Raw genomic sequence first — 16,503 nt, forward strand, 5'->3', positions numbered from 1 at the left:
TGAAATACTTTCTCTGCTGGAGTCAAAGGTATATCCATCAGAGATAGAGAACTTAAAATTACTCATGATCTAGGAATTGCTTTTGGCAGGGGCAGGAGTCAGAGACACAAGGATCAGGCACGTGGTGCACAAATGTTGGATACAGTCAATCAGTTAATATAGCCTAGAAAAGAGAATCTACTGGAAGACAGCATCAGGACATCTTGAAATGTCCATGGTTAGGAGAGTTGATGCTAAATTAAGAACAGTTCACTGCATCTCTTTTCACTCCTTCAGGTAAATGCTTAGGCTTGTCTTGCTTAGAGAAAGCTTAGACTGCAAGCAAGAGGCGATGTTTCCTCTCCTGGAGAGAGCATGTGCCAGACGAACCCAATAAGGGGAGGGCCAAGAGTCCAGGGCATTTTGGCAAACTGTCTGGTCAACAAAACACTGCTAGAGCCTTTAACCTTTGGATTGAGGAAACTTCCATCAGCCACATCAAAGATAAGGATGATATTAATGGTGATACGAAGTGAATTGGAAGGTGTTCATGGTATGAACATGAACCTTCCCCAAAACCCCTTAAAGCCATCTCTACTGGCTGTAATCCACTCATCAAACTGTAGGCCCCTCTGGGCAGTGTCTCCCCTATATTAGCATTATACTTCCAAGGTCAAACAGTTTATATTCAGTGGATGGTTAATAAATTTGTTTGCTGAATTAATTAACCCAGAATTGAATATGCTTAAAGTATTTCCTAACTTCCCTAGCATGCATAATAAAACTTATTCCTTTAAATTGCATGGAAGCTTTTAACAAATTTGCCGACTCTTCTCAGCTTTATCTCATGCTACCCTCCTACCTTATACCAATACCTGCCCTAGGAACTAGGTGTGCAACTATTCAGCATTCCCCAAACATCTCTCCCCACTGCTATTGCCTCCACCAGGTAAACTCCATGTTATATTCCGTAAAGCCCTCTCTTCCCTCTTGAGAGAGGGAGTCCCTCTTTCACTGGAATTCAAAAGCATTTAGCAAATGCAGCTTCTGGTACAATGAGGTGGTTTTATATGGCCACCTCACACAGACCTCTGAGTACCCACTTTCCTAATTTTGGCACAGGGCCTTGCAAATGCTAAGCACATAATGAATCTTAGTTAAGTCAATAAATCAATGACTGAACCAATAAAGTTATAGAGTAGCCACTGGGGAGTTACCAAAAAATCACATGTTCTATCTCGTCTACCTATGCTCTGTCTGCCATGGTTCTTAAGGGGCTTCAAAATGAACAGATCATAAATTTTCACAATAGTACTCAAGAAATGTCTTCAATCTTAAAATTTGATGAAGTGAAATATTTCATGAAAATGTTTCAATTCCCCACCCACTGCCCTTGGGAAATGGTCTAAGATGACTCCTAACAATCATTTTCAAGCTTATGAATCCGAGCTTTAAAGTCAGAGCACCATTTAAGGTCTTCTACTTTGTGAGGAAAAGTACATGATAATTAACTCTGCTCATAAAATGTAGTCAATTCCCATCTCTTATGTATATCCAAGTTTTCCACCTCCATCTTAGCTCTTGTCATAGTGAAAATTTATAGTGATCATGGCCATTCAGTGTAGGAAATAAATTAATATTCTCCACAGGACCCTCGTTTGCATAGTATATCAATAGGTTCCTTACATAAATTCTACTCTTACCTCACTGAGTATATGCCTACTAGCTGGTTATATGCAATTCAGAAAGGAGGGCAAAAAATGTTTGATCTCACATGATATTGCTTAGAAGGATGGTGAGGAGGGAAATGGGCAGAGGTCAAGCAGTGAGGGAAAAGTCACAATGGACATACTTTAGAGCTGTCACTAAATTAAGAGTGCTCAGTAAAGCCAAGTCTCATTCCAAATAGATTTTACTTTTTTTTTCCTTTTGGTCTTTTAAGGGCTGCACCCACGGCATTTGGAGGTTCCCAGGTTAGGAGTCGAGTCAAGAGCTATAGCCGCCAGCCTATGCCACAGCCACAGCCATGTGGGATCCAAGCCTTGTCTATGACCTACACCACAGTGCAAGGGAAAGCCAGATCCTTAACCCACTGAGCAAGGCCAGGGATCGAACCTGCATGCTCATGGATGCTAGTCAGATTCGTTTCTGCTGAGCCATGATGGGAACTCTAGGGTTTACTTTTTGTGTCCGTTAGATTATGCCATTATCAGTAAATTATGGAGAAACAAAAGGGAATATATCTGATGATATTTTGAAGATGTCTGTTGCAAGAAGATTTGGCATATGAGTCAAAAGTATTACATGTCATAAAAAAGAATAACTCTGTATTAAACATTTCTATAAAAGAAAAGCCCTCTCTCCAAACTCATACCAAAGAATGTCCCACTTTCCAGAGCCACACTTGATCAATTGAAAAATTGGAACAGAATAAATAATCCATAATTTTACAGATAGTGTTAGTTGTCCATCAAACTCCTTTTTCTCTTTTTCTTTGATGCAGGGCTAGGCTGCAGCTCCTAACCACCTTTACAGGCAGGCATGGCCTCGTGATTGACTGCTAGCCAACAGTATGTGAAAAAAAGGTTTGTGCCATTTCTAGGGCTGGCCCATAAAACCTCCCATGAGTTGTCCTCCCTTTCATGTTACATTCCCCTTGGTATCCATCTGTTAAAGATGGTAGAATCACTGTCAGCCTAGGTCACAGAAAGACTGTGTGAAGCATAGAACTCAACCACTAATAAACAGTGTGTCCTGGAATGTTAAGTGAGAAATAAATGTCTATTATGTCAATACAGATGGCCAAAATGCATATGAAAAAAATGCTCAAAAAAAAAAAAGAGTTCCCATCATGGTGCAGCAGAAACTAATCCAACTAGGAATCATGAGGTTGCAGGTTCAATCCCTGGCCTTGTTCAGTGGGTTAAGGATCTGGCGTTGCTGTGCACTGTGGTGTAGGTCACAGACATGACATGGCTCGGATCTGACATTGCTGTGGCAGTGGTGTAGGCCAGCAGCTATAGGCCAGCAGCTGTAGCTCCAATTATACCCCTAGCCTGGGAACCCCCATATGCCACAGGTGTGACTCTAAAAAGACAAAAAGCCAAAAAAAATATGCTCAATGTCATTAATTATTAGATAAATGCAAATCAAAACTACCATGAGATACCGCTTCAAACCAGTCAGAATGGCCATCATTGGTAAGTCTACAAATAACAAATGCTGGAGAGGGTATGGAGAAAACAGTACCCTCCTACACTATTGGTGGGAATGTAAATTGGTACAACCACCATGGAAAACAGTATGGAGGTGCCTTAGAAATCTATACATAGGACTACCATATGACCCAGCAATCCCACTCTTGAGCATATATCCGGATATAACTCTCCTTAAAAAAGACACATGGACCCACATGTTCATTGCAGCACTATTCACAATAGCCAAGACATGGAATCAACCCAAATGTCCACTGACAGATGATTGGATTAGGAAGATGTGGTATATATACACAATGGAATACTACTCAGCCATAAAAAAGAACAAAATAATGCCATTCGCAGCAACATGGATGCAACTAGAGATTCTCATCCTGAGTGAAGTCAGAAAGACAAATACCATATGATATCACTCATATCTATAATCTAATATATGACACAAATGAACCTATCTACAGAAAAGAAACAAACTCATGGACATGGAGAACAGACTTGTGGTTGCCAAGGGGGAGAGGGAGGCAGTGGGATGGACTGGGACTTTAGGGTTAGGAAATGCAAATTATTGCAGTTGGAGTAGATAAGAAATGAGGTATTGCTGTGTACCACAGGAAACTATATCTAACCACTTGTGATAGAACTTGAAGCTCTATCACAAGAAAAAAGAATGTATATATGTATAACTGGGTTACTTTCATACAACTGGGTCACTTTGCTATACAGCAGAAATTGACAGAACACTGTAAATCAACTACAATAAAAATATTTTAAAAGAAATATCTATTGTGTCAAGTCATCACATTTTGTGCCTATTTACTCTTGTGGCCCAGTCTCCCCTAATAGAGAACCATTTCAATGCTGGCATTCTAGGGTCAATGTCATGAACTATTAGTCTTTTGTTTAAAAAGAGATGCAGATGGGGGAGGCTATGCATGTGTGGGGGCAGAGAATATGTGGGAAATCTCTGTACCTTTTGTTCATATCTTTCAGCGAACCTAAAATTGTTCTTTTTAAAAAATCTATTTTTTAACTTAAAAAGAAACAGAAGCATCTCCAGCTTCACCAATCTTGGGTGGGAGATCATTTTGGTGATGAAATAAGAGTATCCTAAATAACAATTATTAACGATTTCCCAGCATGCCTACTGTGTGCCAGATACTGTACTAAGTGTTCTATGTACCTTAGCTCTCATTCTCAGACTAATCCTGCTTAGTAGATATTAGGTTACAGAGATGAATTTGCTCTACAACACTTAGGTGCAAGACATAGCATATTACCTTTTTTTCTAAATGTAGATAGAAGTCCACCCTCTCTAAAAGATAAAAGAGGTAGTCTCAGTCATATTTTGGGATTCTAAAATGTGTGAAAACAGGAGTTACTGTTGTGACTCAGCAGTTAACAAACCTGACTAGGATCCAAGAGGATGCAGGTTCACTCCCTGGCCTCGCTCAGCAGGTTAAGGATCCGGTATTGCCGTAAGCTGTGGTGTAGGTCACAGACATGGCTCAGATCTGTAGGCCGGCAGCTATAGCTCCAATTGGACCCCTAGCGTGGGAACTTCCATATGCCATGGGTGTAGCCCTAAAAAATCAAAAATAAAATAAAATGTCTGAAAACAAAAGTAGTTTGCTCGGTGCTTGGGAAAAAGGGGAAGGGCTTCTAAGCCTGGCCAATAGGCCCATGGGCCCATGTGATCTGTTCAAACAGGCAGAAGGCTCATTTGATCCATGACTACGTGTTTATTCCCTGTGACTTTTCAGGCCAAAGCTCTCAGTCCTCCTGATATCCATGAACTAGCCTTACCCTTCTTACCCCAAATATCATCATCTTCCCTGCCTCTAGGAATGAATCTCTCATATTTCTCAGGGTAGGCTTTCTCTGCCTCATCAACTCCAAGTTCCAGCCTCCATCACTTTTCCAGATGTCTAGGTGAGAAGTTGTCATATGGGGACCTTGTAGCTTCCACAGTAAGCCATTAACATCCAGAGGTATGGGCATCCACCTACCTTCTTGGGATGGAGAACAGCCAGAAGAAAGACAAGTCAGCATTTTAACAGATGATCCTTCCATATTCAGATGACAAGCTGGGTTCAGAGAGGTTAATAAAGTTGCCCAAGAAAACAAAACTATTCAGTGGAGGAGCTTCAGTTCAAAACTAAATCCATCTGCCTTCAGGGTTTAGAGAATTTTCTACCATTCCATGTAGGCCCTTCTGGGAAAATTCAAGACATGCCACAGACCCTAAGAGGATTTTTATGACAATAGGAAATAATCATAAGTCATTCTCAATAAAATGAAATATTTGGAAGACTCATTGAAATCCAATTCTTACGGTCTTTTTACTTGAAATCTTCGATGGTCATCCAAGCCTGGTATAATTAGTTCTTTATTATTTTCCAAGGCTGGTATTCAAATAACTACTTTCTACTTATACATACACACATATATATATACACATACAAATAAGTACTGTGAAATACTAAAACCATTCACTTGCAATATAATTTTCCAACTAGAATTCTGAAATTACATATCTAATGAATTATCCTCTTTGAAAAGCATAAAGTAAATCTTACTCATCTTAACAACAGCCTTATAAAGATTTCCAAGTTAACAACTTAGCCACGGAAATATCTGAATATTTTTCAAGAAAAGAGAGATGAATTTTATTACAGCAAAAGAACATTATTTGCCTTAACCCAAATTTAGTCATTATTAAGACCAATGATGGTGAATTAGAAGGCCTGAGTTCTATCTAGGTCCTCCTTTGACAATAGTTATATTAACTTTGGGTGAAACACAATCTCTTTAGATCTCATTAATTTTACCCATCCTTTTAGTTCTTTTATTTTCCTTACCTCTACATTTCTGGAAAAATTGGTACCTCACTTGTTAAATCAATGATAAGTCTTGGTCTACATTTGCAGCCAGTATAGCATAAAAAGATGTAAAATAAATAGAGAAAATGAAAAAGGAAGGAAGGGGGGAGGGAAAGACAAAATGGATGAGGAAAAAAATTGTCATTATTGTCTACATTTCTCAAGGAAGATCTAAGAGTCACTTTAAGTTCTATGGAATCAGTCTAGAATATTGCGGACTTTGGGTACTCCACTCGCACTGGCAAGCCCATTCCTCTGGAGAAGATGGGATGAAAGAGAATGTCTGAACCTGACACCATTAAATATGCAATTTATCTAAGTCTCTTTGTTCTGATTCCATGCAACCCTTTGATTATAATCCACCTTCCAAAGCCTCCAGGGACACAGTGTGATGGTCAGGCTGATAAAGGTTTTGTAGTTTGCATAGATTCTATTTTTCACTATAAATTGATAAACTGGAATGCCATTAGATGCTATCATATACTTATTCTGCTGTGTCGATTAACAATATCTGATCATCTCGGAAAATATAGAAAGAGGACAGAAATGCAAATGGAAACAGAAAAATGCACTGTCCGACACAGTGCCAGGCTCAAAAGAACCCACTCATCATCTGGCACTTACCTTGTGATGATGTCAGGAATGAAGTGGCTTTACCATGGACTCACAGTCTATAAATGGCTATTAACTGTGCAGGAAAGAGTTCCTTGACAATGACAGACACAGAGAACAGAGAGGACATAAGGTAACATTTCACAGATGCCAGTTTGGATATTCTCCTCCAGTGGCTGACATTAGCTCCCGATTTTCAAATCTGTTTCACACCATCGGAGGGATTCATGCTCTAGTAATTCTAAGTGTGCTGGTTAGTATTGCCTTGCCTTCTACAGCATTGGCTTGATATAGATTTAAATTCTGGCTCCCCCTTGGGTAGCTGACCTGATCAAGCTGCTTAACTTACAGGTTAGGCAGCCCTTTCAAATCTGTGTAACAGGCATGTAGCATAATGCCTAGAACATAATGAGTGTTCAGCACACATTTCCTATAAAAATAATATTTAAAAGTTATTATAATCATCGTTATTGCTGGGCAACAATGAATCAGTATAATGTAAACTCCTTATTTTGTCTTGGTGACCCTCGAAGATAGATACGAATCTCATCTAATAAGTCTAACCTTAGGGTCAGGACCTAACACATGGTAAGGCTCAATAAATATTTCTTAAACAGGATATATACTGAACAGTTGTACAAAACTAAGGACTTCACTGCACATCATCACCACACCTCTCTTCCTATTCCCTAAGAAATCCCCCAAAGCCCTTTAATAGTAGGCAAATTTCCCATGTCACGAAGCCCAGCCTGTGTTTGTTTTCATCTGTTAACACTCAGGCAATCTCCAGAACACAATACTCTACTCTCTCAATAAAATAATTCCCTAGTCCTGCCAGTCCCTGATTCTTTCTCCTCCTCCTCCACAGCTAATGCATGCACCCAATGATCATTCCCCTCCTCCTCAACATTGCTGTTGCCAGCATCTCTGCTCCCTAAGTCCCCGTATAAAAAAATTTCTGGGGCAAGGAGGGAATTGCACTGTAACAGATTTCTAGGGCTGCTGTAACAAAGCAGCAGAGACTGGGAGACTTAAATAAGAGAAATCTATTTCCTGCAGTTCTGGAAGCTGGGAATCTAAGGTGTCAGCCTGTCTGGTTTCTTCCAGGGCCTCTCTCCTTCGCTTGCAGGTGGCTGCAATCTCAGTCTTCACATGATCTTCACCTTGAGTGTGTCTGTGTCCTAATCTCTTCTTATAAGGACATCAGTAATATTGAATCAGGGCCCACCTCAGCGACTTCATTTTAAATTTAGTTACCTCTGGAAAGACTTTATTTCCAAACACAATCACATCCCAAGGTACTAGGGGTTAGGATTTTAGCACATGAACTTTGGGGGGATAAAACTTGGCCCAGAATACACATTATGGATTTCTTTTGGTTACCAGAAAGGGCATCCTGAGGTTCTATGACCTCTTACTGGTAACCAATGTGATACAGAGAAAAAGATTCATTAAAAGCCAAAGCACAAGAATTTTTGCTGTGGCTCAGTGGTAAAATGAACCCGACTACTATCCATGAGGATGTGGGTTTGATCCCTGACCTTGCTCAGTGCGTTAAGAGTCCGGCATTGCCATGAGCTGTGGTGTAAGTCACAGATGTAGCTCAGATCCTGCATTGCTGTGGCTGTGGCATAAGCCAACAGCTGCAGCTCTGATCTGACCCCTAGCCTGGGAACTTCCATCTGGGGTATATGAGGCCCTTTAAAAAAAAAAAGAAAGAAGAAAGAAAGGAAAAAAGGAAGAAAAAAAAGCTGGAACGCAATCACATGTCACCAATGACAATTTCCAATTTCCCCAAAATCCTTCCAACAAAAGGCAATTATTACATCCACATATGGTCATTGCCAAAGGGTTTCTACCATAACAACTGTAAGGACTTTCTGACTAATATAGCAGATGGAATTTCTAAAGGTTCAAAATGAAAACAAAACAGCCAAAAAAAAAAAAAGCCCACTTGGGTAAGATGAGCATTCTAAAGAAGTTAGTTACTAAAAGACGCTGACAAGCTATAGACCAAAATTTTCTTATCAATAAACAGCCCTATACCAAAAAAACCTAAGAATTCATTAAATATTTCATAAAACATCGAGCTTTACAAATACCAAGACTCAAAACATGTTCTTTTTTCATTCCTAAAAATGTCACCACTGATGGTGCCAGATTAGGGCTTTACTTATCCCGGAAGGCTTTCTTTGAGCCAAAGGTGGAAAAGACCTTAGCTAAACCCATCAAAAAACAAAATAAATAAGAGACATTGTGAAATGGTGAATATCATCATTTTTGAACTACTTAATTAAGCTTCAAAACAAAAAGGGAGCAATGAGCTTTTTCCCCTTGGAAAGAGATAAACAGCAGAAAGCACTTTTGTGTTTATACTGAAACAAGTCCACTGAGCATCCTCTGTAAACATGAAATAATGATCACATAATATCAAAAATGAAAACCCCTTATTATTTATTGAACTGGATCCCACGCTCACAAGAAGCCTTTTAGATGAGATCCTCAAAGGACTTTATAAATGCTCTCATTATTTTTCACCATTGTTTCAAAAGGTAAGTATCTCATCTTCGTTTCAGAGTTAAGGATTAAGACAAAGGTTAAAAGAATTACATAAAGTTATACCAAACCTGCCAATGAGAGAGACTGAGGTTGATTCCCCCTGAAGACTGAAATTCTTCTTTTTGAAAAATTAAGCAACTAATTACTTTTAGGAGGGCATTTCAGTAAAATATATTTTATCTGTACATCAAAGTCTAGGAAGAAAAATCACAAAATAATAACTGCGCTAAATAAAAAAATCAGTGTGGTTTCCAGAACCCTTTCTATTCTGTGTACCCACCCATGTGGCCGGAGATTTGAAATGCTATTTAAGTCTCATTTTCCTTCAGAAGCTAACCTCTGTGGAATAAAATGCTGTAAAGGGGGGAAAAAAATCTTTTCTGTCATTTGACTTTAACTTATGATAAATTAGCTTCAACTAGTTTCTTAGAAAATTGCCCAAGAAATGACTACAGAAAATTAAATACCAAGACTTCAAAGAGGCAAACACACAGCCTTCAAATTCCGACCTCAGAGAATAATCCTCCCTTTCTCATGCTTTGGAGAGATGTGAGTAAAGAAATCGTACTAGGGCATGGTAATGAACCATCTTTCAAATGACTTTTCTATCAATCTGCTTTTCAAAGGGTAATAAAGTGATGATTATTTCTAGGCAGTTTCTGGGAAGTTATCATCTCATTTCAATAGTCACCAGGAAGAAGGATGGTACTTGGGTATTATCACCGCGACGATAAGGGCAAGAACTAGTTGAGAATTAAATAGACAAGGTGTAGGTTGTTAAAAGCTATTTCCTGGAAAATTAAAACAGAGAGAGATCAAAAGAATTGTGTTGAGTCTTAAGGAATTGGTAATCATTCCCTTCTAAGATTAAAAATGCAAATCTGATTTATTAACTGGTGAATAAAATCCATTGTCGTGTGAAGGTTTTATTATTTCTTTCAACAAATAATGGTGAAAGCTTATTATGTGCCATGTTTTGTGCTGGATCCTGGTAACTGATGGAAAAAGACAAGGCAGGACAGGAGCTCCTGTGTTACGACTTCTACAACCTGAGGGGTCTGTCTCACTTAAAACAGTAACAAACAGCAACAATTCTTTTTCAGTTTTTTTTTGTTTATTTTGCTTTTTTTTAGGGCCACACCTGCGGCATATGTAAGTCCCCAGGCTAAGGGTCAAATCGGAGCTGCAGGTGCTGGCCTACACCGCAGCCACTGCAACACTAGAGACTTAACCCACTGAGAGAAGCCAAGGATCGAAACCACATCCTCATGGATACTAGTTAGGTTCACTACCACTGAGCCACGACTGGAACTCTTTTTCAGTTTTTGGTTAAATGGTTGTTAGGAAAGTTTTAGTCACCCAGTACTTGTTTTGCAAAGCCACAGAAAATAATAGGGTGAGAAACACCCAACACTGAATCTGGGAGTTCCCTGGTGGCCTAGTGGTTAAGGATCCAGCACTGTCACTCCTGTGGCTTGAGTCATTGCTGTGACTTGGGCTCAGTCCCTGGCCTGGGAACTTCTGAATGCCATGGGCACAGACAAAAAAAACCAAAAACACAAAAACCTATATCTGACCTCATTCCCCAGAGGTGTTAAAAGCTTTAAGATGTCATGGGGCAGAAGTCTTCCAGGATATACAGCCTCATGCAAAGGAATGCCTGTGCACAGGATGCCTCCAGGGAGGACTCCAGGAACCTGGTTGCTTCTCTAGTCCCTGGATTCAGATCCCATCTGTGAGATGGGCTTAGTGCTCACACAAGACCTATGCAGCCCATTCCTCCTCAGTGGTTCCTAAAACCAGCCCCAGCTGTGTCTTTTCATTTGCCCTAATTCTGTTATCCCAGTCTGAACCTACTGCCTGCTAGCATAGGGTATGGAACACATCTCTGGATGCAATATTTGCCCAGAACTCATTTTTTTTTTTAAGCACTAACCAGAGATCTAAACTTGGAACAATAACAAAAAAGAAAACATGAGACAACACTTTCTGAGGGCAAAGAAATGTTACATTCACTGCATCTTCATCACTTACACACTACAGAGAAGGCACTTAATAAGTAGCTGCTGAACAGAATTAACCAAGTGAATTAATGCACTCATTTGTGGTCATGAATCAAAGACAAAATGATGACACTGGTATCTTCATAGAAGCTATCCCACAGTAACCTTTGCCCGGCAGTTTATCTTTTAAAATGTTATTCTGGTAATTTTTCTTAAAAGAGAGAAAGAGAATCATGACACAGAAAATTAAAATCAAAATGTATTTTTTCAAGTTCCATTCCAGGTATCAAATATTTGACCAATGAATTGATGCCTTTAGTTTGGCCTTGTTCAGGCAAATTCTCTCCTTCCATAGTTGAACATGGCTGTCAAGTAAGTACCAATAGATCTCTTAGCAATTTGCCCAATAGGACAAAGCAGTTAAGCTCTGAAAAAAGCATTAACAGTTTATCCTCATTCCCAACCAAGAAATCACCCAAATGTCCCACCTCCTACCACCCCCAAGACCAAAGTCAAAGGGCTATAAATTAGCCCTTGTACAGCTCACAAGAACCAGACATTATCCTTAGCAAATCAAGACCTTGTTTTTCCGTCCCCCTAACCCTGGGCAGTATTTCCTCCAAATACCAGCTAAGAATGCAGGAGTGTTGACGTAAAAATCAAGCCAGAAAATGTAAGGCTATGGATAACCTGAAAATTTCAAACCAAGGAGGTTTGCTGCTGGTAGATTGGGACACTTTACAATGAGGGAAGGGGATGCAGCAGGGAGGGGGGAGATTTCCCAGCCCTCCAAGTCCTCCTTGTGTGAAAAGCCTGTGCACCTTCTGAGGGAGAGTGACTCTGATAAGTGCCAAACAAGGATGACTGACCTCCCCTCTACATACGTGCTATACAGTGTGGCTTCCAGGCCCCTTTCTTCAGGCCTTGGAAACTGATCAGAGGTTCTCAAGGCTGTACTTAAAACATACACTCCAGTTCTCTTTCAGCCACCAGAACTCTGTAATGCAGTGAAGCACGCCTTTGAAGCATGTTCTCATTCAGAAACCCCATCTTTCCAAATAGGCCCTGATATACAGTAATTTAGCTTGTAATATTAGATACACAGCTTTGAAAAGGGGAGTAATGTTTTAGAAGTTAACTTCATCAATCTCTAACCAATAGCATCCCTGAGCTTAAAGAAAGGGAAAACGTTTCCAAATAATTTCTCCTTTCGTATATCCGTGTTCCCTTTAAAAAAAAAAGAAAAAGAAAAAAAAAAAGAAAAAGGATGAAAGGGCATTTGTTTTAAATTTCCCTTTTCCTCTCTTTCAGGCCCAGGTATCATATAATTCACTGACAATACCTCCAACCATCTAAATTTCACCAGGATGCTAACTTTTTACTGGTTAGTTTGCGCTGGAGCGTGCTCCAGTCAGTGCAAATACACCCTCACACCACTGTTCTCCTTTCCGTCTCTATTCAAAGCCCTATGTGGCTGGAAAGAGAGAGGAGGAGGTCAGGAAACTTTGTTTGCGTTTATATATATACACAATCTGTGGGTGAGGTGATGATTAGCAGTGGAGGTTAAAGTCTGCACACGCAGTGAGAAAAATAAATTAAATGTATCTGCCTGGCTCTTTGGTGTCTCTGATGCAAGGGTTCTCTAAATGACCAGCTAACACAGTGAGGTATGAAGGAAGAGAACTCCTGGCTGATTCTTCCGAGCATCTTCCTGTGCACCTTGAGGCTGATGAACACATGCAAAGCACCCTGCACACAGGTCAATGTCTAGGAGAACCTGTTCATCATACATGAGTCCCTAGGCAAGAGAGACATGAGGCTCAGCAGGCACATCCCAGGAGGCCTCCAGGTGAGGCCATACTGGCAGAGACTCTGACATAATCAACGTTACATCTGTGTTACAACAGAGTTCAGGGAAGGGAGGGCAAGGGCAGTCATCATCTTACTTCTCCCTTTTCTTTTTCTTTTTTTTCTTTTTTTTTTTTTTACAACCGTGTGAGGTCTTCTGGAGGATTACTACCCTCTTCCCCTCCTGGAGTCTCCTCAGTCTCCTCAGCTGGTTCTATTTTGATTTCCAGTCCAAAGGCAGAATTTATCCTTCCAGGGCAATAGTCATTTCTTTTTAAATCTGCAAGGAAGACAATAAAGATGATTATAGGGAATCTTTCAGAACATAGTGTTCATACAGACAGAGTGGACTTTGAGACAAGTGCTCAGAGAGGACTCTGCTTCCTTCAGCCACTGATATGTGAAACTCAAACCCTCAACCATGTCCAAACTATGCCTGACCCTCACACCCATATGTGACTCCAACTTCCCAGTGTTGTTTTAGGCTGTGTTCACTGGGGCAGGGGAGGTAAGATTTGGTTGCTTGATTTAATACGTGGTGCCCTATCAGACATGATCCAGCCAGTGTTAGTGAAGCCAAGCTGGAAACAGGGCATTTTCACTGTTAAGTGATGTCAGAGCCAGGGAGTTCAGCCAAAACGGTGGACCCGAGATGTCAGCGGTCGGTTTCCACAAGAGAGTTGTACCTCAGGTATGGCTGCACCTATGAAAACTTCAATTATGAGATCCTGTGCTTCCCAAAGCTTCAATCTTTAATTTTATAGGGAAGTTATCCAAAGAAATCATTAATAAGGGTAACCTTTGGGGAGAAATGTGTAGAAGAGAGTGGGCTTTAGATGGATACCATTTTGTGCTATGTTGATTAAATCTGTTAACCTTAAACATACATTCCTTGTATTATTTGTATTGCTAAATGGGGATTATCTGGACAAAAAAATCAATACAGTCCATTGTTTTTTGTTTGTTTTTGTCATTTTAGGGCCTCACCTGCAGCATATGGAAGTTCCCAAACTAGGGGTCAAATAGCAGCCGGCCTATACCACAGCCATGGCAACACAGGACCTGAGTTGCACCTGTGACCTACACCACAGTTCACAGCAGTGCTGGATCCTTAACCCACAGAGCAAGGACAGGGACCGAACCTGTGTCCTTATGGATACTAGTCAAGTTCTTAACCCACTGAGCCACAAGAGGAACTCAGTATTATAGTTTAATAATAGCCAATAATTATTGAACACATTCATACATTATTTCAATTCTCACACCAACTTCATGAGATAGGTGTTATTATTCCCTATGTACAGATGAGCAAACTGAGGCCCAAGATCACAAAAGTAGTTAAAAAAAAAAAACAACAAAAAACCACCATTCCTGGGATGTGAGTTCAACCTATATTTCCTATGTTCTTGACCTAAACTACCTCTCTTCAAAAAAAAAAAAAAACTAAAACATAATCAAACAAAATTACTCCTAATCTATTTTTCCAAACTAAACTTTTTATATTCAAATTACTAAATGTTCAAGAAAGTGAGGACACTTTTTTTTTTGTCTTTTTGTCTTTTAGGGCTGCACCAGTGGCATATGGAGGTTCCCAGGCTAGGGGATGAATCGGAGCTATAGCCTCCAATCTACACCAGAACCACAGCAACGCAGGATCTGAGCCGCGTCTGCAACCTACACCACAGCTCACAGCAACGCCAGATCCGTAACCCACTGAGCGAGGCCAGGAATCGAACTCATGTCCTCATGGATGCAATTAGATTTAGAAATGGAGGAATTATTGAATTAAGCACTCAATATCTGTCATGGTAGGTCAAAAAGAAATTTTGAAAAAATCTCAACCTTGGTCATGGAGAAGAGACAACTGGTCTCAAGGATGAAAGTAGGGAACTATACTGCAAGTCTCCCTTTCTCCTGGCTCATCAGATCTAGTTCCCATGTCATTCAGAAGGGAGGCTGTCTTGCCCAGGGAACAATGCATCAGACCTGGGAAGGGTCAGCACCTGAGGACACCCAGTTCATGGGCTGGATTCCAGCTGCAATCATGGGACCCTGCCTCCCATAGGCCCCTTGCTGCTCAGCCCAGCCCCAGCTTTTTTCTGGTCTCCTTGTGACAAGAGGAGAGGACAGGGGGCAGCTGAGTTCTGTGTGTGGTGTGTGAGAAGGAGCCCTGGGCAGCTACAAGATGACAGGGACGGCCCACCTCTCTGTTCTGCTCCAGTCTGATGTTCCCACCCTGAACACTCACCACCACCACCCCAGCTGACAAGCCATTCCCCCCAGAACTGGAAGCTTCTCCACATCCCAGTCTTTTACTACATTTGTCATCCCACAAGAGCAACTCCAACTCTAACTCCAACAAGATTAGAAATTACCTTTCTTTGTTATCAATTTATACCTACTCCATCCCAGCCTATAATAGATTTTGACCTTTTAGCAATCTCCAGGAGTTCCCACTGTGGCTCAGTGGTAACGGACCCTACTAGTTTCCATGAGGAACACGGGTTCAGTCCCTGGCCTCGCTCAGTGCGTTAAAGAACCCGGTGTTCCTGCGAACTGTGCCGTAGGTTGCAGACGAGGCTCGGATCTGGTGTTGCTGTGGCCATGGTGTAGGCCAGCAGTTTTGCAGCTCTGATTCAACCCCTAGCCTGGGAAATTCCATATGCCAAGGGTACAGCCCTAAAAAGATTTTAAAAATTACAAAAAAAAAAAAAAAATTTCCAAATCAGGGTATGATCATTTCTTATTTATGATCAGGCTGGAAGGGCTATTGAGCTTAAAAGATGTGAAATTCCATTCTAAGGGCAAGTGTGGAAGAACCTAAGAAAAACTGTGGCAAGCTGAGACAAAAGCACTCCTTCCAAGATAAAAAGAAAAGAGGCATCAGAACTGGGGCTGCCAATCTGGGGGACAACAGACCTGCAGCCACTTTCTTTTATGTTGGGAATAGTTTTCTGTGTGGACTATACTGGTTTCAAACAGAGTGTGCCATATTATCAAATCAGATTTTAAAAATATACCTTGCAGTGTACGTTTAAAGTGGGAGTTTTTTGGGTTTGCTTTTTGTTTTGTTTTGTTTTTTTGTTTGACAGTGAAAAGCACTACCTTAATTGATAGTTGTTGTTTCCCTTCACAGCCCACCCTCCCATGTGGCCAATGAGTAAATAAGAATAGAGGAGAAATACTCTGGGCACCACATAGGATCCAAAAGGGAGAGAGGCGGGGAACAGAGACCTGCCTCAGACCAATTTTACCCCAATTAAGTAGGGGAAACTTTTCCTTTCGAGAGACTGTGACAAGTACTGCGACCAATGTTGTTTTATCACATTTTGGCAGAACCTGAAGTAAATCCCTGTCCTTTTAATCCCTTTAGAAACTTGAAAAATTTGCAGTCAGAAAGTCAGGCCTCGA

At 40.6% G+C, this 16,503-nt stretch overlaps 1 protein-coding gene across 1 annotated transcript in view; it reads right to left on the reverse strand.

Annotated features, from left to right (window-relative positions):
* Nucleotides 1-12,513: 12,513 nt before the first annotated feature.
* The window catches only part of TRPM6 (transient receptor potential cation channel subfamily M member 6), a 147,950-nt gene continuing 143,960 nt past the window's right edge, over nucleotides 12,514-16,503 (reverse strand). The window contains exon 41 of the mRNA XM_047769235.1: nucleotides 12,514-13,372. Coding sequence (XP_047625191.1) covers nucleotides 13,230-13,372 — 143 coding nt within the window. The 3' untranslated portion in view covers nucleotides 12,514-13,229. The remainder of the gene's footprint in view (nucleotides 13,373-16,503) is intronic.

This window comes from Phacochoerus africanus, chromosome 2, assembly GCF_016906955.1.
Source record: "Phacochoerus africanus isolate WHEZ1 chromosome 2, ROS_Pafr_v1, whole genome shotgun sequence".
Classification (NCBI taxonomy): Eukaryota; Metazoa; Chordata; class Mammalia; order Artiodactyla; family Suidae; genus Phacochoerus; species Phacochoerus africanus.